Here is a 27,452-nt window from a genome sequence, read left to right as displayed (position 1 = left end):
GCTGAGTATCTAGTCATCCTTCTGCAGATTTCTTAGCATCCCACACTTTTCCCTTTTAAGAAAAGCCCTCTGGAAGAATTTGCCATTTCACATCTTCTCCTGGACTTTTAAGTGAAGCCTAGGAAGCTTGGAGAGGGGGACTGCTGAATGGCACAGAGATGACGAACAAGGTAATGCAAGCTCACTCCTCCTCAATTATATCTTAAGGAAGATGAGCACAAAAATCCTGAATCGCATACATGAGGATTTCTCCAAAACCTCTCCTCCTTTGAAATCATTTTGAAAGGGAATTTGTTTTGTATCAAATTGATTGAGAATGCTGTAGGTTTTTTTTTTGACACAGTGCTATCAATAAGCATGGAAAACAAGTGGCTGTTCACTACAGAAATGAATCAAGCTCAACTACTATGCAAACATCCCAGTATTCCTCAAGTAGGGGTTGAGTGTTGGAAATAATTATCAAAAAGGTCTGATACATAGTTTAATATTGTCAACAGAAAGGGGACCTCACTGCATTGGCCAGAATAGGCAGCAGCAGCTTCTCCTGCTGGACCTCTCCTGTAAGACTACTTCAAACATACAGTGGTGCCTCGCTAGACAGTTACCTCGCATGACAGTTTTTTCGCTAGACATTGACTTTTTGCAATCGCTATAGCGATTTGCAAAACAGTGATTCCTATGGGGGAATTTCGCTGGACAATGTTTGGTCCCTGCTTGGCAAACCAATTTTCGCTAGACAGCGATTTTGACAGCTCCCTCCGCACTCTCAAAACGGCTGTTTTCGGGACCTAAGCTTCGCAAGGCAGCTATTTAAACAGCTGTTCACAAAGTGGCTTTCCTATGGCCGATCTTTGCTAGACAATGACCATTCTTCCCCACTGGAACGCATTAAACAGGTTTCAATGCATTCCAATAGGGAAATGCTTTTCGCTAGACAATGATTTCGCTAAAGAGCGATTTCAGTGGAACGGATTATCATTGTCTAGTGAGGCACCACTGTATTCAGATACTCTTCTACCAACTGCTAGGATATATAGTCCCTTAGGGACAGGAAAATGATAAAATGGAGGGTGTGAATTCCTAGAGTTATGGAAGCTTGCATGCAGTGGTGGACAATCCATCATGCTTCTTCTTTCCTTTCCTTTTTTTTAGCCACAGAAAGGTGCTTACATTTGGGAAAACCCTTGTTTTGAACATGTTCACTCCCTAAGGAAGAAGGAAAATTGCTCTGTACAAAGTGAAATGCTATCTAGAAACTCAGTTATGTGACAGCACCTGACGCTGGGAAGCAAAGGTAGTCCTGAAGATCCCAAGGGAGAGAGAGAAGGAGGGGATGCAAGGTGGGAAAAGACATACTGAAAGAGAAATTACTTTTCCAGTCATGAATTTTCTCAATAGTAATAACTCATGGCTGTTCTGCTCAGAGGCATAATAAGAATACAATTCATTATAAACAATAACATTACTTTGTACAGTTGTTGTCCTAGAAAAAGAACATATTGTCAAAAATGCCAGTATCTTCAAAACTCATTGATACATCAATCATTGCCACCTAAGTATATATACCTAAGTATATATCTGTACTAATTTTGTCATGAAAACAGCCACATTTGTGCTTATATTTCAGTTTCTACTAATATGTTAGAATTTTATTTCTTGCTTCATGGACCTGTAATTAAATGGAGATAAAAGCTAGACCAACATTCAGTTTTTGCATCCTTCTAAATTTATCTTCCAACTAGTGGGGGGAACAGTTAATGTAGCTTGAATCCCAAGCATGTAATATTGCTTTTGAAAATCAATTAGTTGCAGTTATAGCTCCCAGGTCCCCTGCAGTAATTACTTTTAAAAGTAACTTGCTCATTTTCTTCTAAAATTATTATTTATTTGGCTACTTCAAAAAAATCAGATGCCACAACCCACTGGCCTACAATCTTCTTCCATGTACCTCATCATTAGCACCAACAGTAAAAATGAAGTAGCAGCACAAGGCAGAGCAGAAGCCATCTGATAGTCTTCCTTTGCCATGTAGTGTGGCCAGAAAACTATAACTATGCAATTATAACTCTTTGCATAACTTTTAGGAGTTTCAGTTAGACCAGAAAAGAAATATTGTGCCTCATTAGTTATAATAATAAAGTAACTCATTTAGGGACATGGTGGCGCTGCAGGTTAAACCGCAGAAGCCTCTGTGCTGCAAGGTCAGAAGACCAACAGTCATAAGATTGAATCCACGCAATGGAGTGAGCTCCCGTTGCTTGTCCCAGGTCCTGCCAACCTGGCAGTTCAAAAACATGTAAAAATGTGAGTAGATAAATAGGTACCACCATGGTGGGAACGTAACAGCGTTCCATGTCTAGGCGCAGTGGCCACATGACCACGGAAACTGTCTTCGGGACAGACGTTGGCTCTACAGCTTGGAAATGGGGATGAGCACCACCCCCTAGAGTCAGACATGACTGGACAATTTGTCAAGGGGAACCTTTACCTTTACCTAACATATTTATACCTTTGTCATTGGGGAAAGCAATTAAAAATTGTTATTCACAGTTAGCAGCTTCAGGAGTCTAGTCTGATCATGCAACAATGTGAGAATGTATTATTTACCATTGATTCAGCAAAAGATAAGTTCCAAATACAGCCTACATCTATCTTCAAATCTTCGATCCATACCCCTTATATTCCTTTGTCTAAGAGTTCAATGGGAAAGGTATAATAATGTACCTGAATGTCTCAGCCTAGTTGTCTCTCTTCTCTGAGTCAATTCCATTTGATCAGAATTGAAAGACCAAACATCTGTTATACTGATTGTAGGCACTGCCTGGAACATTTAGTTCAAACCAAACACATGCTGGAAAACTGGAATAAATCTCTTTGGAAATATTTATTTTTGGCATTTCCCCCACTAAAAATTTAAATGCATGACAAAGTCCAATGACGATGCTTTCACACTGGCAATGCAGTATTACATCTTTTGGCATAAACAAAACCAGGTTCCCTCAGCCTGGTGCCTGTTTTATTTCTCCAACTTCCATCTCCCTGGCCACTGAACAGGCAGGCTGGTTTACACCTCGGGTGTCAATATCCAAAACATCTGGAGGGCATCTGGTTAGGTAAGGTCAAACTAAACAAAAAAAAGTAGGCCATAGAAATCTGTAGTAAGTATTAATTAGGGAGAAGTGGAAAGTGTCCTGAACTGCACAGAAGAAAAAGTTTTCATGTCATTCAAGAGACCAAAATGGGCATTATTTTAAAGAGACAAACGCAGCCTTATCCATTTATATTTTACTCTAGAGTAACATCAGGCATCCAATCCAGATTAAGATTCTAGCATGGGAGTAGAAATTATTTCACCCTACTTCCTTGCTAGGGTCCTGGTCTAAACTGAACATGTCATTTTTGTTGCAAAAGTTTGCGATAGTCCCTTACTTTGGATCACTATTTTGCAATACAAATTGGAGACTTAATGAGTTCAATATCTACTTGGATCATAGTGAGACAATTTAAATCCTCCTCTCCGGACCACATATTAGAGTCTTGATCTGGATTATTCTCCCTCAATTAATTCTAAGTGGAACTTTAAAGACTGCTGTCTGTGAGCATAACCCTAAAGAGCCAACATAGCATAACATAGCTGAAGGCCAGTTCGGTCAAATCTAATCCAGCTAAAGCTGTGCTGGATCCCAAACCTTTCCGGACTAGGAAATTATTTAGGACTACCCTCACTTTGGCCTAATTTTTACGCTAACATAATTGTCAGATCCAGTGTTAGAGGAGATTTATATGTCAGCTCCTCCCTTACCTTGCCTCTTCTTTGTCCCTTCCCCCTCCCCTTTCTTTCTTTTTTTTTTGGGGGGGGGGGATCTTCTGCTTGCTGATCCTAGCCAGTATAACAGTTCTGCTGGCAAGTCTTTCTGTTGGCAAATCTCTGAAATCAGTCACCACAAGGTTGCTTGTTCCGGCACCACATGCCTCTGTCCATTCCAAATACAGTACAGTTGCTGATCTTTGACAAGATTCTACTGCATTTCTTTCAAGGACTGTCTGCTTTGATCCTCAGATCCTCTCTGTATTAATTTATGTTTTGCACAGGTTTGATCTATTCTATAGGATACTGATATGAGCAGACCCAAGGGAATGGGTTAAGTTTTTTTCCCAATTGTTAAATGGAGCTCTAGAGCAGAGGTTAGATTCAGTGGAGGCACCTACCTCCACCATTACATTCACAAATTCATATCTTCCTATTTCTCTTTGCTTTTCCCTCTCAAAGATATTTTCCTTTTCTCATCTATTACTGCTGGATTATTGGTAATGGTGAGTCAAGAACTGTTGAAAGAGAAAACAGCAGGGGCAAGTCGAAGGGGTGTCTTTGGCTCCTTTTGATCTATTCTGCTCTTTTACTCTTCCTTGCTTTGTCTCACAAATCTCCTTTATAATAGGCATCATGAATCTTCAGTTTACAAAGAGCTCTTCCTATTATATTCTACTGTTACCTGCTGTGAACCAATAGTGCGGCAATAAATCTGAATAAATAAGCAATACCCTCTGGTGTTTGTATAATAAAATGTAGTAATGGGATAGCTTGTTTTGTCTAGCCTACATTGTGCCTGACAGGACAACTTCCAAAGCTGCTAAGGAGTAACTACTGTGACCTCAGGCTAATTGAGGTCTGTTGAAATTCACAAAGTCTTAACACATTTGCCTTGTGCCCAGCTAACTTTTTTTTAAAAACTGTCTATGTTATTTATACCATATGTGTATAGTATGATGGATAAGCCTATTTGTAATAAGCCACATATTCCTATTTTTCAGTGGAGGAGCTGGATAGAAGCCACTTACATTTACTTCGCACTTAATTTAAAGCAACTCTATGTAAAATTTATGTAAACTTTAGACAATCTTTTAATGCATTTGCTGAGATTACACAGATATTAATGAAGTATCATGAACCAGAGGACACATACATTTGCAGAAACATAGTACTGATATCAATGAACCCCTCAAAGAAGATAAACTCCATAAAAGAAGGAGAGATAACATTGACATGGGCTGCATTTGAATCCCTATCATTTTTTTGATATAAGTACTAAGGCTACAGTTGACTGAAATGAACCCCTCCTGACCATTAGTGAAGCTAGTGATGAAGTGCCCAGGAATGCTTATGAATATTCCAACTAGTCAAATACTTTAAAACAGCTTACACATTTTAAAAAGGTAGATGGAGAGAAAAGGAGAGAGAGAAAAAGAAAAAGTTTGGGCTGGGAAGTATTCAAGTTTCAAAAGTCAACAAATATCAAATATAAACTTTGATAATATTAATATCAAAGGTCAACTTGTATAAGCATGAGAGTAGTACATATGAACAGTATGTACCTAAGAGTACTTTAGGGTTGTGGATAATGTGAGGAGGTATGGCTCATGTGGGAGGGTGAAATAAGAAAAAACACAGTACTGCAGATCCATCTACAAATAATAGTAAAATTAAATAGAAATCCATTGGAACTTTTAAAAATGTCCATAATGCTTGTGATAACTTTTACAAGCTCTGGTATACATATCTTATAGCCAACTGACTAAGTACAACATCATCAACAGTGAAGCAACAATCTGAATTCTTTTGAATCTGGGGGTATGCTTTCAATCTGGGGGTAAAATGTTTGTACATTCTATAGATGTTCGTGGTTGGAGGAATTTCATACACAGATACAGTCCAAATAACGTTATCTACATACAGCTTGAGGGCCTTTAGTGTCATGAACTCCAGATTTACAACACACAGATCAAAAATTTCTATCTGAGTACAGATGCCCTTTTATTTTGTCATTTGGAAATTCACTTGTGCACTTTCCCTTTCTAAAGCATCTTCTGTTTGCTGGTGTGAGTCAGCAGCTACTAAAATAGATCAAAGACTCCTGGCAGAGATACTGCAGCATTTGCATCCACATTTTTTGTTTTAAAGAAAGAAGAAAGAAAGGGGGGAAAAAAGAAAAGAAAGAATACTGCTTTAAGAGCTTATGAATAACTATTGTTCATTAATACTGTATTACACTCTGACCTTGACTGAGACTTTACAGTGCTGTCCTCTGAAGATGCCGGCCACAGAGACTGGCGAAACATTAGGAAGAACAACCTTCGGAACACAGCCAGAGAGCCCGAAAAACCCACAACAACCACAAGACTTTACATTATTGAAAACTACATTTAACTTTTGCTAAACAAAAGACCAATGCCAACCTCCTTCTGAGGTTCTACTGATGGGGAATTCTGGTCAGGAAGGTAGGATAGAATCATGCCATTTATGAAGGCATTGCCACTGGCAAACAGAGGATAGATTCCCCGCCCACACACACACACACAGAAATCACTGCTTGCACAATGGCTGTGTTTTCATGTGGTGAAAATCCATGTTGTAAACATTGGCAGGACTTTAAGCAAAAAGACTGAAAGATGGGAATTCTCCTGAGCGAGCTGTATTGATCTGACTGATGTTCTTGCACCAATCTATTCCATTTTAACAGGATTTATACAGACAGCCATCTTGGTGGATCTACTGTATACATTCCTCAGTATACACTGAGTTGTTCTTGGATTTCAAAATCAGCTTTCAATTCTGCAAGAAAATGCCAAATGTGCTTTCGTAGCAGCATATTTAAAAATCACTGGCCAGAAGAATCAGTTTCTTCTTACCTACTAGAACAGGGGTGGACAATTAATTTCTATAGGGGCCCACATGAAAAATCTGAACTGTGTTCGGGAGCCAAACCAACATTACTTAAAAAATAAAATGAAACAGTGATGTTATGATTGTTTTATTTTAAATTCGGTAGTCTTCACAAACACTAAAGAGGTTTTTTTTGCTGTATGTTAAAGATATGCAACTGATCAACTTTAGACAAAAAGCTCTAAATGGTTTTGATGTTCAGCTTGTTTAGTGAGAGAAATCCAGTCTGTCTTGGGCTTGAACAAGTGCTTGAACACCAGACTGGAGCGACGACCGGCCCAGGTCTGTACTAGAATCAACTGTTCAGTATGCTAATTTGTAAAGATACACGATCAAATGTTGTGTGCCCAGTTAACAGTAACTGTCTTGTAAGAGTGGCCATTTCTGTGGACCACTTCAGTCAGGCAGCTCTTATTTCAGCTGTCCACAGGAAGGCCAATTTGCTATCTGCAAACACTGTAGCATTGATTGATACAGACAAAGGGAAGTGATCATTCTCAGGGCGGCATTCCACCCTGAAGTTGCATATTAAGCTTGCCAGATCCTTGGAGACCATAATGTAATCAATGGTTGAGGCCACCATTGGTGTGTATACTCCCCTGGCCTGTCCCCCTCAATGTACCCATTTAGTAGGGCTAAATTCAGGTAGTTGGCCATCTGCATTAAGCATAGACCTACTGTACATTTTCAAATTGCATTTGAAACGCTATACAACATAATCTGGTTAAAGAGAAAATGCCCCCTTACCTGAGATTGTGCATTAATATTGGCTCCTTCTTTAACTAGAACTTTGACAACTTCAGCTTGTCCAGCCAGGGATGCAATGTGTAATGCAGTATTCCCTTTCTGTTTGTAAAACAGAAAAACATGTATGCATGTATTTCATTCACAACTGTGAAAAAGGATTCAAACTAATAAACAACTTTGTTTAAAACATAAATATAAGTGCATCATATAAAGGTGCAACAGCTTCCCCTTCCTTTACAAGATAGCTCTGAATCTACTACAGCACCTATATTCAATCAAATGGATGTACAAAGTAATCATGATCACCCTAATGATAAATCAGGAGTCAGGTATACAGGGACAAACTCAAGCGAAACAAATGTCTCCTGTATCTCCCATTCCTTTCCAGAGCTCAGAAATGTTACTGGTTTCTATGCAGCGAGAAGCTATCAAATGTTCAAACTGAATTGTAGACCAACAGAAGTTCATCATCACCACACAAAATCCTAGCTTAATGTAACATGCAAATGTGGTCTTTATGTGCAAGTTGAGTCATGCTCACACAGCTCCACAAAAGCTGTGCATCTGCATTCTTACAAAACACAGATATAGGATTCATGAGGATGAGTAAGAAGGAATGCAAGTGTATTGTGATGTGACAATTGGATGAAACCATTTCAGAAACATTGTCATTTGTATTTTTATGCACAGATGAGATATAGATGACTTATCTAGATCTATCACATTTTTTCTCTCTCTCTCTCTGTGTGTGTGTGTGTGTGTGTGTGTGTATTTGAATACAGTACCTTGGTAGCAGAATCCACTGCAGATCCTCTTTCCAGCAATTCTTGAACAAGTCCCACATGGCCTTCTTTGGCAGCCAAATGGAGAGCATTAAGTCCATTCTGAAAGCAAGGAAATTACATTGATTATTAATTAGCACTCATTCATTTATTTTACAAAAAATTAAGCCAAAATTAAGCAGCCATGTATGAATGACCTTGCAAGTCACTGAATCGACCATGAACTCTGTATACCAAAGTATTCTAGAGTCAAATATGAGACCATCTGTCCGGCAGCTAAAGCTTGGCTGAAATTAGGTCATGCAACAGGACAATAATCCCAAACACGCCAGCAAATCTGCAATAGAATGACTGAAAAACAATCAAGGTGTTGCAATGGCCCAGTCAAAGTTCAGACATAAACTCAATTGAAATACGTGGTGGGACCTTATTAGAGCTGTGCATAAACAAATATCTGCAAACCTCAATGAATTGAAGCAACATTGTAAAGAGGAGTTGGCCAGAATTCCACCACAACAATATGAGAGACTAATAAAGTCATACAGAAACTTACTACTTCAAATTATTGCAGCTACAGATGGTTCTACAAACTATAGAATCATAAAATGTACTTTATTTTTTATTCACCGCTTCTTCAATTTGGCTTTATTTTTGTAAAAAATAAATCATGACTTGTGTTGATAATATGTCATGTGTTGTTATTCATCTGAGATTGTTTTTACCTAATTTTTAGACCTGCTAAGGACCAGATAATTTTTATTATGTCTGATATGTGAAACCACAGAATTCAAAGAGGGTGTACTTTCTTTTTCACACGACTGTATTAATGAATACTTTAAAGTTGTAACAGCTGGTACAATGCTTATTTTTAGCCAGCATTCTTCAGTCTAGTTGTTTACAGATGTACTAGCTTATAATTTCCAACTGGACACACTGGCTGAGACTGATGGGAGTTGCAGGATGAAACATCTAGAGACATACTATATGTTTGGGAACATTGATCATAATAATATTATGCCATCAAGTTGATTCCAATTTATAGCAACCCTTACCAGGGTCTCCTGAGTGTAAAGTACTCAGAAATGGTTTGCCATTCCATTCTTCTGGGGCATTCTGGGGCTGTGTAACTTTCCTACGAATACACAGGCTGTCTCTTCTTCCTGGAGGCACAGTGGGGAATCAAACTCCCAACCTGACTCCATATTCCAACCCACTGAACCAGCCCATTGGCTTTGGGAAGACTGATTACCAACTGATACTACCCTAAACTGACAGCTGTTCTCTCTAATTTAGTTTTTCAGGATCAATATGTTTTCCCAACATATTATTTCTGGCTAACTCTTAAAAACAGCAATATTTACATGTTGATGGCATGACACTGTACTGTAACTTAAATTCTTGTCAGTCCCTCCCATTGTTGTTTATTTCCTTTTGTATATTTTTGCTCGACGTTCACATGGAGGGGGAAAAAATCATTCCCAAAACACAGCTTGTGAAAATTGGAGAGGATCTAAGGACCTAATTTTGGCAGGGTCAAAAGCTGTTAGTGCCAAGAGGTAGTACTGTTCAACTCTGAGGAACAGGTCCCCATGGAACCTTAAAGGGCATCTCATTGAACCTTCTGCCCATGGAGGAAATCTGTAAGAAATTACCATCAACCTCTATTTAGCAAACTCATGTCAGATTTCAAAATCCTTTGGAAAATATCTTCATTTCAGTGGCACCACTATGAATGAAACATCAGTTCCCTAAGAAGTTTATCTGTGGCCCAATAAGTTAATTAAACTTTTACTGCATATATTTGCCTCTTAAGTTTGAGGGAATTTACAGAAGGGTGTATAAAGGATAGATCCTTGCTGTATACTCTCAAGATAACTTACTTTTTGCTGCTGCAAAAGAGTTTATATTAATACAGCCAATTTTTGAACAGAACCAAGAAGCTTTTACCCATCACTATTTCATATCTGAAAGTTATTTCCCAGAGTAAAGAAAGTGGGGCTACAGTTGCACTTTGCACCTATTCTTCTTAAGTCTGCTGACTTCAGAAGAATAAGTAAGGTGAGTAGATACCTCTCTGTGACTCAAATGAATGCGTGGAAAGCAACACATTACACTTCTTCAGCAGTCTCTCCACTGCATATTTGTGTTACGTGTATCAATCTTTTTTTATTAGTGTAAGGGAATATAGGGTCCTGTTCCAAGGACAGAGATCCACTGCAGATTGCTATACAGTAGTCCTTGTTTGTTCTAGATTTACTGTAACTTTTTCTCAACTGCAGCCAGAGATTCTATATTATGGGGGGTGGGGTTAGCAGTAAACCGTACTATGCAGCTTACTCCTGACTAAATTTGCATAGTATTACAACTGTGATCAAGGAGAAGTTGAATCTTTTATCTGCAAGATGTTATGGGCAGCAATGGAAGCAATCCAGCAAGTACAGCTCAAAGGCACAGCCTGTTTCATGACGCAGGTTGTGTGCACAGTTAAGTGGGGAGGCAGAACCTTGTGCATTGACATTTAAAAAATATTGCTCACTAATCTAAAAATATCAGTGATTTATGATTTTCACAATTTCATCTGGCATTCCAGTTCATATTATATGAAGCAATGACATGCCATTATAATGCCACTAAATCTGAGAGACGAATAACAATTTGAAGATGCAAAAGACAGAGTGCAGATAGATAGCTGATGAAGTTTGAGGCAGGAAGAGGAGACTATATTGAGTAATATGAAATCAGACAATTTGCTGCTGTTAGCTACTATGCCAACTAGATGCTGTGCTGCAGTCACAATTACTTCAGTAGCATAGGAGCTACTTGGGCAACATAAAAAGTTTAGAACCATGGGAAGGGGTCCCTCAGTGTAGTCTTCCCCACAGTAGGGTGAATCCTCAGAAAACTGGGTTAAGGCTACAGTGGAGAGAAATGATGAAGACATGGTATAGATGTAACACTAAATTATGCATTATATTATATATATTAGCCTGAACCTCCATACCTTCTCTGAATAATAATAAATTGTGGTCAGGTAAAAACAGAAATGAAGGTTTCTTACTCTTCAGCATTAGGTCCAAATGGCTGAGTTATGAATGCTCCCCTGTAGACCCAGCCTTCACACATTAAGCCCAACTGCATTCTTTCCAACAAAGTACTGTGAGTTCTCAACATTTAGGTACTGTGGAATTAATTCAAAAAGAACTACCAACAGCTAAGACTCCAAAGCTAGGAATAGGGGCTATCCTATTACTACTTTTTATTTTATTTTAAATCAAGAATACATTATTGCACTTGATTTTCTTTCTGAAAGGCAGTGCATGCTACTGTATCTCATCCTAAAATATTCCAGACAGTTCAAAAAGCAAACTTTTCCTATCTAATTACTAGGTTAAATTCCCCCCCCCCATCTCTTTGTATGATATTCCACACCTTAGTAAACCACTCTAATTAACCTGAAAAATACTTAGCAGCCCAGATTTATTCTTGCTGCTATAAACAGATTCCAAGCCAGTGATATTTGATTATGTTTGAAATGTCCTACATTTTACACTTTTGGCTAAAATCAAAGTCTTGCTGCAATAATTCTGTGACTAGTATAGCTCTTTCTCTCTTTCTTCCTGAAAGAAAAAATTACACTGTGACTGTAGAAAATTGATATAATTATTGATACAATTCCTGGGTCTTTTAACCATATATATCATTATACAAGATATTTCAGTTCTCCGGGCTCACATTCCAATGCAGAATTCATACAGAATTATACCTACGAGACCACACTTTCATTTGAATTATTATATCCATTGTTACAAGATTTCAGGTACTTGTCATGTTTTGTTTTTACAGATAAAACAATGGCTGGGATCAAAACAAAATCTCTCAATAAACCTACTACATTTTGCCCTTTGAGATACTCTTTTGTCCTAGCTAATGTAATTTTGGGACAAAAAAAGTGAACAGTTTTCACTAAAGTATGCTAGCGAGAAGTGATATACTTGGGTTATTCACAGGTTAGCCCTGTGGGTGGAATGGAATTCTCAGTGGGCTTGGGAAGTAGAAAATAGACCAATTTAACTGTAATTCTCACCCTACTGTTAACTTTCAAAGCCTTGGAAATCCCAGAATCCAAAACTCATATAGTGCAAATTTTACGATGCATCCATATGAGAGTGAAACTATACAAAGCTGTATTATAGTTAGCTTCAAACCTCAAAAAGTTATTTTTAAAAGTAATTCATTACTGTTTCAAAAAGTAATTCATCCCAGTCCCAAAAATAGTTAGTTGGTATTCTCGGTCTTTCTCAAAAGTAACTCTCTACTACTCATTTTTTTCCAAATCTAGTAAAAGCTTTATTTTTATTATTATAATCATCTGAATGCTGGCATAAGATACAAAGCACACTCTTATCCCATCTCTTTATTACTTCAGTATCCAACTAGACACAAGACAGCAGTATGAACCACTCTACTTCAAAATTTAGTGAGGCTAAGTTGCAGTAAGTACAAACTAACCTTTAAAGTTGAAAATACAAAACAAAGGGATTAGTATTATCTACTACAGATATTTCTTAGTTATTGAAAAAAGGAATTAATTCTCACTATTTCTAACTAGTAATTGCCAAGCCCTGGAGATCACTGGCTCCTAAACCCACACTGTCTACCTATAAGCCTCTTTATTAATAATATTAAAACATTCACTGGATCACCTCAGGATTTGCTAACATGCTGTTTCATAGTCTGATCCTATATAACAGTCTCCTGAACCTAAATTACTAAACATGTTGTTTACATTAGCCTGGTATAAGATTTCTTAATTTAGCTGTGAAGGGGGGAAAAAGTCATGCACAGTTTGAAATCTCTTTCAAGTAAATTAAATATGAACAACACACTTGGGATGACACTTTAATTAAGTATCATTGTAATAGTCAATGAATTTCATTAGATAGGAAACGTTCAAAGGGAATTGAAGTATACATATTTATTTGTCAGCAATCTACTTCTCATTAAGCCGCTCCTGATTTTTTTAAAGGAGACAGTACACTTAAACTAGTAAATAGTACTAAAAATTAATAGTACACTTGATCAGAAAAAAAATCAATAACACATGTGGGAATTAGATACTTCATCTTTCCATTATCTCATACTATATCTCATGGGTAGGAAAACTTTGGCTCTCTTAATTTTTGGGATTACAACTCCTACATAACTTTGCCTTTGGCTATGCTGCTATAGGTTAAAACATATGTAATCCAGGTTCCCCTACCCCTGCAATGGACAAAAGGGTTCACCTTAGTTTGGGCCAGGTAGAGGAGGCCACTTTTTATTCATACAGATCTAAGAAACCTGAATCTCAATACAAAACATGAAGAAAAACACTGTAAGTCTTCTCTATGCCAAAACTGTATATCAAGATCAAAACAGCAACCTAACATGATCCTGAATGACTGCATCAAGCTGTTTTGCACTGCAGAGAGCTGGCTGGATAAAGTTGCTTGACTGAATGCATGGCAGGAGGCGGAATCATGTCTTAACTTTGCCCACAATGTGCAGCAACAGAAGAGACCTGGGATTCCATCATTCTCACTAGATGTCCTGACCTGGGCTTGAATGTATATACCTCAAAGGGCATGCCTGGGATAGAACTGTGCTGCCCTTAGACAAGCTGGATCCAGGGACAAAGCCTGTGCAAGCCAGAGCATTCTTAACAATTGGCAGAGTTCTAACCGAGTTCTACAGGAAAGTCAGATAAGTCAAAGATGGAACAGAAATGAAATAAATGATTGAATAGTAACCACATGAACAGAGGGGATTGCAGAACCAACTTAAATCCTACCCCTCCCACTTGCCTGGGATTACAGTTTGTACCTTGCAGGGTGTGAGCTGAAAAGCAAAGGAATATGGATCTTCTCCATGGTACCATGGACTTATTTTTGGGGGTCAAATTGCTGCTCACAGCAATGGGAAGTGCTGCCCTCAAACAACCAGTAGGGATATGCTCTTTCATATTTTTGGACTGCAACCCACATAACTCTTCCAAAATTCTCTAGGCAGAATTCTGAAAGTTGCAGCCCACAAACACAAATCTGCAGACATATCAATTTTGCTTTCTAAAATGAAAGGCTATTGGGTTATTTACTGCCAAAGCTGCTACGCTCTCACCAAATTGGCTGCTTTATCCAATATTTTAGGAAAGAAAGCTGCTGCAGTGCTTCCTGGATGTCATAGTTCTTTGGGAAGCATCCTGTATATAGCTTAATAGGTGGTGAGACTACAAATCCCAGCGTCCTCCATGCCCAGGACAGCATCATTAGACAGTGTGGGTGACTGATCAACAAGCTGGAACCAGGCCCTCCTGGGCACAGAGGGAACTGAGACTTGCAGTCAAACTGCCTATCTAAAAAAGACGACCCCCCAAAAAACTCCAATAACCAGAAAGTATAGGGGCAACTTTTTTCTTTTTAAATTAAGGCTAAAGAAGATAAAGAAGCTTGAATCTTTGGATTTCTTCTTATCCTCCTTCAAGTGCTATTTTGTAACATTGCCCTTAGCATATGTTAGCCAGCAGCTGATGGGTCTGGGGAGAAAATTTACCTCAGAGCACAAGTGGCCTTTGCTCATTGAGTTCATGCTCATGGAATTTTCAGATGGCAAGGTCTACCCGTATCGCCCACGCGAGTCAGAAAGTGAGGCTGAGGAGCCTGACGCTGAGAGAGGCCCGGAAGGAAAGAACTAGAAACCAGGCCTTCTCAGCGGTGGCTCCTCGCCTCTGGAACAACCTCCCTCTGGTGATTCGTGCGGCCCCTTCACTGGGTATATTCAAAAACCAACTGAAAACATGGATGTTTGTACAGGCCTTCCCTCCAGTCAACCCTTGATTACCTTTTTCTTCTCTACCTTTGCCATCTTGTATAATCTATTAATTTACTAGTGGATTTTTGTGTATATTTGTTGTTTTTATTTAAGTATCTGGAAGCCGCCTAGAGTGGTCGCAAGACCAGATGGGCGGGGTATAAATGAAACAAACACAAACAAACAAACAATTAGTTTGGGCCTTGCCTTGTGTATCATGTAGACAGTACTCTTGTCACAACTCTAAGGTGTGACTTGGGTCAGACCCACTTCTAGGGGAACAGGTAAGCTCATGTGGTCTTCAAAAGGGCTTATCATATGGAAAGCTACAGACAATGGTCCTCTGGAATAGTTCAACTAACTGGCTGACATGCTGGGGAGGAAACTACACACAGTTGCTGTTCACTCAACCATGGGATCCCAGCTCCAACACCCCAGTTGGTTTTCCCAGTAAGTGGGCTACACTGGGCATTGGATGGCAACCAAGTTAACTGAAGAGTGATTCCATGCTCTAAGCTGTGCCAATGTCCACCTAAACTGTGAGCAATAAAGTTGTGGGGAATACATCCTATCACATGTTCTTCTTGTTCTTATTTTTATCTGCCTTTTCTTCCTGCTGAATCTCTTACGTCATTAGTACAAACTAACAAGAATGAAACATGCAGACTGACGGACAGGTTGTCAAAAAGGAAAGCGTCTTTGTGCAAATGAGAACAAAGCGTGAGCCGCGTTAGATAGATTACAGAATCAGATCATAAAGCTCCTTTACAAGCATGAATCCTCAAAGTCAGGATAAGCAATGCAACATGAATGTCATTTTACTGGTAAGAAAGATGACATAACTAGGCTATAAATCGGGACAAGGATGATGCCTATGAATCAGATATAAGAAACCTGAATCCTGCTGATGTGAAATGGCCTGAATGCAAAACAGACAAGCATGCATCCATTTTGAAGCAATTCACAATTAATTTCCCTAATATTTCCTTTCAAACAGCACTTTATTTTAATAGAAATTATAAAATACTTCTAATAAATAAATTAAACAAAATCTAGTAATTGTACTAGGATCATAGCAGCAACCTTTCTAACTCACCTTGATATAACAAAAAAATCAGGGAGACTTATATCTATAAAATATAGAATTCAATATTAAATGAATCGACACAATACTGTACAGATGACATTAAAAGATCTATTCAGTTTTAATGATCAGTGGAAACAGCAAAAGGTCAGCTGGGCACAGTCCAACCTATTTAGAAAAGAGGCTGGCTGGAAACCAAATGCTGTTTTATCTGATTAAATGGATCAAGGCAGCTGAAAACCACTGAGGGAAAGACTCATGTTGATTTCTCCATTATGCATGGGCCTATTCTGGAGGTCTGGGTACAATAATAAAAACTCTTTTCAGCAACTGAACACAAGGTTCAATGTTTTGTGAGCTTTTCAGTGAAAAGCCCACTCTGGATTCCGGAGAATAGTGCTATGAACCTGCAGAAGGGACAGGAGAAAACGATAAGGGAAAAATAAAAGACCAAAGCTGAGATAATTATAGGCTTCTTTGTATGATTACTTAATTTTACGATAACACTCTATAAAATAACTTCAGCCTTCTATCTGTTTATGCTGCCAAAAACTCAGACCATGGATGAAGGAAAATCAAAAAGAGGATGTAGCAACATGACCAAGTGATGTTCTTTCCATAGAGTAATTATGTGTCAACAATAGCACTGACAGTTCTTTGGGTAACAAGATTTGGAAAGGTGTTTTGCAATTCATATAAGAGGACATACTGCACTCTGAGTGATCTAAGAGAGAAGATATAGGTATGTTACTGAAAAAAGGTGGGATTCCCTTCCTCATATTAGAAGAAAACAGAGAACCCAAAACAAAGTTGTTGCTCCAGATAACAGCTGTAAATCAAGGTTTATAACGGTTACTATCACAGATTCTGCAAACATGCAGTGCTGTTTTATTAGACAGCCTTTGTCAAAAGATAATGAAATAAGAAAGCTCTGGAACGGATCACACAGGGAAGAATTAAACTGACAAAATAAGAATTGTTTCTTATTTCTTCATGCCAACGATTAAAGTTTCTACTTGCTTTGAAGGGTACAGAAGATTATTAGGCTACAAGGATGTCAAAGACATTCCCACTGTTTTCCCTTTTTAGAAATATATTCAAAGACATAAATGTCACCCAGAGCGGTACAATATACTAGATGGGCGGGAAATAAATAAATAAATAAATAAATAAATAAATAAATAAATAAATAAATAAATAAATAAATAAATAAATAAATAAATTTCATGGCTAGAAATGTGTGGAGAAAGATATTGTGATGATTGCCCCACGTCACTCCGGTCACTCATAGTCAGGATCTCATTTGCATGAGCCTATGATAGGATTGAAGGGGTGGAGTCAGCAGATATATAAGCAATAGGATAAGAGAAAGATAAGAGAGATAGAATTTGCAGAGAGATAGTCAGATAGTCAGAGAGATAGTGAGAGAAGAGAAAGAAGAAACAGATACTAATAGAAATAAGCTGGTCAAGATAAATAGATAGAGCAGGGGGTGATTGGTTATGTGGCAAGATATATGGTATTTTAATGATTTGATTGTGTACAATGAGTATCTGAAGAACATCTGTGATTATTATTAAATTTGATACACTTCAATAAATAAGTTCTGTTGGCAGTTACCAGACAAGTGTTTGACAAAAGTCTTTTTATATTATGGATAAAGGAAATCCACTGGTGGCAGTGAAGGAAAGAGAAGACTGACCCCTTTGTGAAGACACAACACCTAGGTGCATCAAAGGAATGTCACAATTGGTGTCAGCTGGTGGGACGACATAGTGTGAGCTCTTTGTTTGGTGAAACAAGCAGGGGCCACGTGGTAAACATCACAGATATGCATAAGGAAGCATAAAGTTGTGTAACTGATAAAATAAATACAAGCACAGGGAGGGGAATTCCTCTGTTAACTCTTCACATACTCAGCTGAAATATGAAAAAATATCATCCACTTCTCATTTATAGTCAAGACAAGTTTTTTGAGATGAGAGACAACCTCCAAGACTAATAAGAGATCTTTCCTTCAGCATGATATGGTAACCACTACTTTTTCCCCCCATCATAATTTGCACAAAATATCAAATGTCTCTAATTGCTTTTTCCCTTTTGTGAATAATAAAACATGTACACAATAAGCTCAGGGCAGACTGAATGTTAAGAAAGTTGCAAACAATCCATGCAGTGCTTCCCCCTTTTAAGGGCCCATGCAAAAAGGCAGCAGTTATTATAACTTTAAAATCTGTGTATTGACAGAAATGTAAAATATATTTTTAAAAAAATATTAATAAAAACCCAGTCCTTCCAAGATGAACAAAACAAAAATCTTTTACTGTCCTTATGGAACATGGATTTTATATTTTTAAAAAAATCCAATTTCACTATATGTAAAAAGATACATAAAATATGCACTAATGTCATCAACAATATAAAACGAACTAGCCACCATTTGGCTAATTCTCATTACTGCAGAGCACCAACAGCTACTTGATTATATCTGCTCTAACATTCATTTAAGCTTTCTTCTAAAAATATCCCCCCAAGTGTTTACTTACTGCCTGATGTTATACTGAAATAGCAAAGGAAACCTCAGACTTCCGCACTTAGGATCACTGAGCACCAGGTGCACTTTGTGGGAAGATACACTTGATTTGTAGAAAGCAAAATGTTTTTGGTAAGACTGCCTCAAACCATGCTGAAGACTAAATCCCTAAAATAAGGCCCTGTTGTTGCCCTTGACATTTAAGATTTAGGAGTAATAGGTGTTAAAGTACCATGCTGTAAGGTTATTATCTTTTAAGGTTATCCTAGAAAAGGTATGATAATATTCTTGGGACACTGAATTTTCCCTTTTCTTTGCAGCAGAGGTTACTCCTTCTAAAGGGGCAGGAAGTTTACAGAGGCGAAGCTGCTAAAAATCTTTTTACAGAAATACTGCAAGTTAAACAATTCCACATTAACACAGTAGAATGTGGTTGGAGGCAGGAAATGATTTCTTTATAAGAACTGCCCATTAGTTAATTTGAATTGTAACTGTAAGCAGTAAGAATGAGGAATGTTCTATTAAGTGTCACACAATTGCCTTGTAGGTGGAGTCACTGTCTTCTGCTGGTATCTATCACGTTTTCATGAATTATACAATCATAACATTGATTTTATGCAGATGTTATCATGTAAACCTCATAAAATCTAAGGTAAAGCCTAACCTGGACCCAAGGCTGGTGGTCAACTACCGACCAGTGGCGAACCTCCCTTATTTGGGCAAGGTGTTGGAGCGGGTTGTGGCCGGGCAACTCCAGGCGCTGCTGGATGAAACGGATTTTCTGGATCCATTTCAATCGGGTTTCAGGCCGGGTTTTGGTACAGAGACAGCCTTGGTCGCCCTGTATGATGACCTTTGCCGGGAGAGAGACAGGGGAGTGTGACCCTGTTGATACTCCTGGACCTCTCAGCAGCTTTCGACACCATCGACCATGGTGTCCTTCTGGATAGGCTGGCTGGGTTAGGAGTTGGGGGCACTGTTTTACGGTGGTTCCGCTCCTTCCTAGCTGACCGTGTCCAGAAGGTGGTGCTGGGGGACAGTTGCTCTGCCCCATGGCATTTATGTCATGGGGTTCCTCAGGGCTCGATACTGTCCCCCATGCTGTTTAACATCTACATGAAACCGCTGGGAGAGGTCATCAGGAGGTTTGGGCTGAGGAGTCAGCAATATGCTGACGACACTCAGCTCTACCTCTCGTTTTCCACCAATCCAGGTGAGGCGGTTTCTGTGCTGAACTCGTGTCTGGACCTGATAATGGACTGGATGAGGGTTAATAAATTGAAACTCAATCCAGACAAGACGGAAGTGCTGTTAGTGGGTGCTTCGCCGGACAGGTTGGAGGGCCATTTCCCTGCCCTGAATGGGGTTACACTCCCCCTAAGGGACAGGGTCCGCAGCCTGGGGGTGCTCCTGGACCCCAGTCTAACTTTGGAAGCCCAGGTGGACTCGGTGGCCAGAGGCGCCTTCCTTCAGCTGCGGAAATTATACCAGCTGCGGCCCTACCTGGACGAGCGGAGTCTCATGACAGTTATACACGCACTGGTAACATCTCGTATAGATTATTGCAATGCGCTCTATGTGGGGCTGCCTTTGAAGACGGTCCGGCGACTGCAACTGGTCCAGAATCGAGCTGCGCGGCTGGTGAGTGGTGGAGCCGCTAGAGATCACATCAAGCCAATTCTGTTCAATTTACATTGGTTACCAGTTGCTGCCCGAGCCCAATTCAAAGTGCTTGTTTTGACATATAAAGCCCTAAACGGCTTGGGCCCTGGATACTTGAAGGACCGCCTCCTTCCATATGAGCCTACCCGGCAGTTAAGATCTAGCCAGGGGGCCCTTTTGAAAGAGCCATCCCTCAAAGAGGTAAGAGGGATGGCTTGTAGACAAAGGGCCTTTTCGGCAGCTGCCCCCAGACTATGGAACGCCCTCCCAACTGAAATCCGTCTGGCGCCGACGTTGATGACATTTCGGCGCCAGGTCAAAACCTTCCTGTTCCAGAAGGCTTTTAATTGAAATAACAACTGTGGGTCCTGATGATGGCAATTTTAATTGTATTTTAATTGTATTATAATTGTATTTTAATCATCTTATTGTATTGAATTTTAATTATTGTAAGCCGCCCAGAGACCTCTGGGTAGAGTGGGCGGCATATAAATAAAATAAATAAATAAATAAATAAATAAATAAATATTGTGCAAATATTCACATCTTTTTAAATTGTTCTTGCTGCTTAAATTAAGTGTCACATGCACAGCAACACAATGCCAGGGGCACCTCACTTAGTCAATGGACTATCTGACCAGGAACATGAGATAAGTCTGTTTCAATGAAATGGGACAGATACAAAATGCTTATAAGGATCAATGTTTTTTGTGAGGCATGTCTACACTGGCACCAAGATAGTTCCTGACTGGCTCCAGCTATAGATGGGAAACTGGGAGACAATTCCTCATGCATGGCTATTCAGAAAAATATATCTAAGAATCAAGAAAATGGCCTGAACTAGTTTTCCTTCAAACAGATCAGCTTCTTCCAGACAGCTCCCTTCCTGGTATGTTAAGACTTCCACTTCTATCATTACCAGCCGGCATGGATGACACCAATGGGGAAAGGCTGATGCAAAGGATATTTTGTCTTTCTTTTGGCCAACAAGGTTTGTACTTACAATATCTGTATCACGTTATTTACCCACAACAGATGATCCGGCCTTCAGAAGAAATTCAACTGAAGTAAATTCAATTCAATCTCTTCAGTGAGACAATTTCAAGTCATAATAAAATTAAAAAGATTCTTGAAGAGATTAGAAGTGGCTGGAGTTAGATTGCTTGCTGAATCAACAGCAGTAAAAAACAATACTCAATTGTTTCCATTATTCAATCTTTTTCTTTAGGCATTTAAAATGCAACCATCAATTCCCATATAATTTTATAAACAAAATTATATATGATTTTGATTTCACAGCAAAACTTTTTCCAAACGAAGAATGCCAGATCTTCAAATGAATCGAGAGAACACAAAAAGTAAAGAATGAAAAAATTATTCCTTAACATAAGTTTTTATTAATCCTTCCCTCACAGTACCTTTGATCTCTCTAGCAGTTCTTTTATTCTATATTGCCCCAAATCTGCAGCGAAATTCTAAAGTTTCGTTAACAGTGATTCACATAGCAAAGTAATAGTCACACTCTATAATAACTGTGGTGCCTAAATTTGAGCATCTGTCTCTCCAGATTGTATCCGACAACTAAACTGCAATCCAAGCATTTCTAGAGGACCACATGTCCCCGTCCCTACATTGGCAATTTCGCTCAGGTGGGAGAATATTAGGCTGGGTGGCTACAGATTCAAGCCAAATTAAGTCTGCACACGTTTTAGAAGGTGATCTAACGAATCCAAGCATTTAAAACAGGTTTCAAACATTTTAAGACACTTTAAAAATAGCTTTTGACAGGTCCGTTTTCACTATTTTTAAAGTGCCTTAAAAGGTTCAAAAACAGTTTAAATGCTTGGAATCGTTAGTGCACCTTCTAAAACATGTGCAAACTTAATTTGGCTTTGATCTGACTCTTCGTTAATTTTTGGTGAATTTCCCCCCCCCCATTGAAATGCATTGAACCAAAGTTTGACAGCTGTCAAACCTGCAATTCAATGCTTTCCAATGGGGGGAGAAAAAAATTCACCAAAAATTAACAAAGAGTCCGATCAAAGCCAAATTAAGTTTGCACATGTTTTAGAACCATTTTTGAACTTTTTAAGACACACTTAAAATTGCAAAAACGGACATTGCAAAACCATTGAAAAGATTTCAATGCATTCCAATGGGGGAAACATTGTATTGCTTAGCGATGTTTCCTATGGGGATTTTCGCTTAAGGACTGCAATCCGTTCCCATTGGAACGGATTAACTGGTTTTCAATGCATTCCTATGGGAAATGGTGTTTCGCTTAGCGATGTTTTCCCATAGCGATGTTTTTTGGAACCAATTAACATCGTTAAGCGAGGCACCACTGTAATGTAGCTTCTTCTGTTTATCTTCTAAATATCCTTTCTCTGAGATATAATGTCCACTTAACTAATCAAAAACTAACCATTTCCATCAGGGGTATACAAACTTTTTTTGTGTCAGCTGGGAGACCAAGGACTGCACATACAAATGAACACACAGATGCATACTCTCATTGGAAATTTAAGTTCATCAGGGTAAAGTGAGGCTTAAAGTTTCTCCAACAGAGCAGTGGAAGGTAATTGGAATGTGCTGTGTAGAGGTTAAAAAGGAGAGCTGTCCCCACAACCATCTGCTGAAACTTAGCATTAAATGGGATTAAACCACTCTAAGATGCTGCCAATTCAAGCAGTCTATCCAGAGAAACATCATAGATACTTGCGCTGAAATGGCAAGAGATCCAAGAAAATCAAGACGGATTACACTCCATTTGTCACCTAGGTGTCACAGATCATCTGAATGAGTGACTAAGGCAGGTTCTCTACAAAAACTGAGCTTGATTGAAATGAACCCAGAATGACCTATCTCATTCAAGAGTGCTTGGAATTGCATAGCCATGCTGAAGCACTTTGCTCACAAATGAGATATTAGCAACTGTGCAATCATTACAAAAATCTTCAGAGTCCAAGACAGGTTTCTTCAGAAGCAGCCACGACACTGGCTCCTTTAAAGTCTCTAGGAACAATATCTCTCTCTGGGAGACATTTGGCACATCAGCAAGAAGAACAGGCATTTTCTAGGTTCCTTAAAAATCTGATGGTTTGAAAATAAAAAGAGCACAAATAAGTTTCCAGCTCTTTGTATAGTGAACAGTCTTCCTGCAAGGGAAGGAAGGTGAGGTGGATGGATGGATGGATGGATAGATTAATTCACCAGATCATTCTCTTTATCTCTGTGGAAGTAATCTACAGAAGGAGATAGTTTCCACCCCATACCTCTTCCTTTAATTAGTAGGAGAACAAAGAGTGTGAAATAGTAAAAAAAAAAAAGCCCTTTTCTTCCTTTTTCACATTTGTTCTTCTACAGCATTTTGATTTTTTTTTAAAGAGTCTGTATGTAGCCACTTACCTGATTGCATGTATTGATATCTATTCCTCCCTTTAGAAATTCCACCACTTTGTCCAGATTGCCAGCCCTGGCAGCTCGGAGAAAGCTTGCATTGCTGTCAGACTGCAAAAAGAAGAAACCAAATAAATAAATTAATAATGAATTTCTATTTTAAAAGTAGGCAGTACAAACATGAATAAATGCCTGTATAATTTATTTTACTGAAGATCCAACCAATTCCCTGTTGATTCTGGCATTTCTTATCTTAAGATAATACATGAATGTAGAGAATTGTTGACCGCATTTCATCTTGTGCATAAAACAGTATGGGAAGCCAACGATGAAACATTTAATGGAATTAGGAATTCTCCACAGATATCTTCACATACCCAGTATTCAGGACACAAACAGATGATAACTACCAGCTTATCCTTGGGCAGGATGCCATATAAAGCCAGATGAACAAATGGTTATATATACAACTTATTAACTTACTACCTGGTCAACATTTTCTATATTCAGCTAACATCGAGATTCAAAGGAAGGTATTTTGCCACAACTTCTTACAAATGAGAATATGGATAGATTAATTAGCAGGATCTTTAGTTTCTCAATTTTCCTCTCTTAAATTCATTTCATTCCATTTCCTCATCAGTCTGCAAATCATTCTTTGAAACTCCCCATGAAAATACCATATTTTTCTTACAAGATGACCCAAAGTATAAGACAACACCCCTTTTCTAACCCCCAAATTAGAAAATTTGCACACTCGGGTCCTTTTGATCCTCCCACCCTTTCCCAGATGCGTTTCCCACTTGCTAAGCCCTGCGGAGCTTAGGAAATGGGTAATGCAGTACCCCTTTGATTCTTAGGCCCTTTCACGGCTGCTTTACTCTGTGGCTTTGCAAAAAGCGGGGAAAGCAGCTGCCTGCAGTGTATAAAATGACCCTCAATTTTTGGTCTAATTATATAAGTAAAAAAGTCTTGTTTTTATACACGGAAAAATACAGTAAAATATTTTCTTATGCATGTCTCCTAATATATTTCCAGCCACATTAGTCTGATGCTGCAAAAAGAATAAACTCATGACACTCTAGACACTAACAAGTACCATTTGACATATTAACTTGCATACTCTTGATATACAGAGGAAAGCAACAAGGGGTACTATGGCACCTTTAAGATTAAAATGCTTTACCTGGCATGAGCATTTCATGACATGTATGAGAAAATCAGTATGCTTAACTTAAAAACAAATTCTGCCATCTTTGCTTCTTCCATTTACATGCTCACATGCAGTTCTAAACTGGAACAAGGATGTGAGTGTGCACATACTCAAAAACTGCTGGAATTTTTGCCACATCTCAGCAACACCTTAGACTCTTCTTGTGTTAAGAACAAAAATCTAAAGCGGGCTCTGTAATTTGGTCAAATTGCTATATGGAAGCTGGTGAATGCCTGTATAGGACTTGCGTCTTTAGCTATGTTCTCCTGGTTGTCAGCCTTCAGACAACTCTATGATCTTTCGTTTCTGTCTGCAGAAGCAAAGCACACTGCTCTGTTTATGTATCACAGTAGCTACACTTATTTTTCACCTTTCCTCCACTGAGTTTGAGGCTATGTCTTTGGCTTGCCTCCTGCATAGTTTCTTCTTGCAACAAAAAACCATCCCTTTTCATTGATTCTTTTTGCTCTCAACTCCCTGTCTTGGTTTAACCTTCTATTTTCTCCACTGTTCACTTCCTCAGCTCTACAGTTTGCCTTGTTTTCTCATGTAGCCATTTTGCCTCCTGTGCTTTATGTCATCTCCTTGACTTATTTGTGCTATGTTCCTAAGCCTTACTTTGCTCTTTCCTATCAGAAAACACACTCTATATGAAGGTGGATATTTTACTTCCTTAACACAGCTGCGTTGTTTGTCCGACATTTAGGGTGGATTCCACCTCACAACAGATAGAACTGTTGAGAGCTGCTCAACCAAAATCTTAGAGGAACACTCACAGTGGCTCAAGATGGTTATTCAACACATGTAATAAAGTTTTATAAATTCACTATGGCTAAAGTGATAGACTAGGACTGGTTTTAAAAACTGCACCTGGCCATGAAACTTATTAGGTCACCTTGAACCAGTTATCACCTGCCACCTTAACACACCTGAACTGACTGCAGTGTTGACAGAATAGTAATGATGGTGCTGGTGTGTTTGTGCTTTGAACCATGCACATCGTGCTGAAGAAAGAGTATCAGGAAAAAAATAATGTCCGAGTGTTGAATGTTACATTCTAAAAGGAACTCTTTTTCCTCTGTGTTACTTATTACTTCTCATCAGCCAGATTGCTCTTATCACCAGTCCAAGTTTTTTTGTGTTCTCTTTTAATAACTATTTTATGTTAACTGGGGGAACAGAAAATAACTGGGAAATATATCTGGTTCCATCTAATGGCTATATCTAATATTATTAGTGGCTATTTCTGATACTAAAAATCTGTTTTTAAAAAACTTGCCAAGTAGGACTTTTAAGAGAAGGGCAAGAAACCTTAACATTTTCTGTCAAAACTCCTCTAAAATGCCCTGAAATTCCTTTCAAGCATAATTTTTTAAAATAACTTAGGTATTAGTAAGGTAAAGGTTCCCCTTGACATTTAGTCCTGCCATGTTTGACTCTAGGGAGCGGTGCTCATCCCCATCTCCAAACCGTAGAGCCAGCATTTGTGCATTGCAGCAGGGCAAGAAACCTTAACATTTTCTGTCAAAACTCCTCTAAAATGCCCTGAAATTCCTTTCAAGCATAATTTTTTAAAATAACTTAGGTATTAGTAAGGTAATGGTTCCCCTTGACATTTAGTCCGGCCATGTTTGACTCTAGGGAGCGGTGCTCATCCCCATCTCCAAACCGTAGAGCCAGCATTTGTCCGAAGCCAGTTGTCCGAAGCCAGTTTCCGTGGTCACTAGGCCAGTGCAACTAGACACAGAACACTGTTACCTTCCCACTGTGGTGGTACCTATTCATCTACTTGCATTTACATGCTTTTGAACTGCTAGGTTGGCAGGAGCTGGGACAAGCGACAGGAGCTCACTCCGTCGCCTGGATTCAATCTTACGATTGCTGGTCTTCTGACCTTGCAGCACAGAGGCTTCTGCAGTTTAACCCACAGCACCACCACATCCCTTAGTTATTAGTAGCTCTCCCTAAAAGATAACTTTGCAACTGATAATTGGATTTTTTGTTCCCCAAAAAGTAACTAGTCACTTGCAAGATCTGAGTAATGCAGTACAGAGAAACGTCACTAAATCTTATCCATAAGTATACAGCCTCAAGCAGCAAAATGTTAAGCACTGTTAATTCTGAAGCAAATCCCAGTAAACTGAATAGAGCTACAGCACTTGGGAAGTGTGTTTACAATTGCAATGCACTGCTGTCTTCATACCACATACAATACATATAAGCTTGTGTGCTGAAATGTGGAACAGCACAACACTATCAATGCTGAAAGACAGTTGCAGTAAGGTTGCAATAATTTTTTGAATTTATTGCAAAAATAACAGAAAGTACATGAAAATTACTTCTAACAAGATGAAGAAAATACTCTTGTATAGCAGTGTTTTACCTCAGAACAAGTGACAGACATCCTGTACTCTTTACTGTTAAGCAAGCAGGCCACTAATCTCAGTATACTGCAGAGAGGGAAG

General features: G+C 38.8%; 1 protein-coding gene across 50 annotated transcripts in view; it reads right to left on the bottom strand.

Moving 5' to 3' along the window:
* The window catches only part of ANK2 (ankyrin 2), a 328,145-nt gene that overhangs the window by 129,244 nt on the left and 171,449 nt on the right, over nt 1–27,452 (bottom strand). For all 50 annotated transcript variants that reach the window (XM_078376593.1, XM_078376594.1, XM_078376595.1 and 47 more), the window contains 3 exons: nt 23,784–23,885; nt 8,254–8,352; nt 7,469–7,567 (listed from right to left, as the gene is read on the bottom strand). In XM_078376593.1, coding sequence (XP_078232719.1) covers nt 7,469–7,567; nt 8,254–8,352; nt 23,784–23,885 — 300 coding nt within the window. The remainder of the gene's footprint in view (nt 1–7,468; nt 7,568–8,253; nt 8,353–23,783; nt 23,886–27,452) is intronic.

The sequence above is a fragment of the Pogona vitticeps genome, chromosome 5 (assembly GCF_051106095.1).
Source record: "Pogona vitticeps strain Pit_001003342236 chromosome 5, PviZW2.1, whole genome shotgun sequence".
In the NCBI taxonomy this organism is placed as follows: domain Eukaryota; kingdom Metazoa; phylum Chordata; class Lepidosauria; order Squamata; family Agamidae; genus Pogona; species Pogona vitticeps.
The sequence above is the reverse complement of the archived record's forward strand: the minus strand, read 5'-3'. Positions and strand labels throughout refer to the sequence as shown.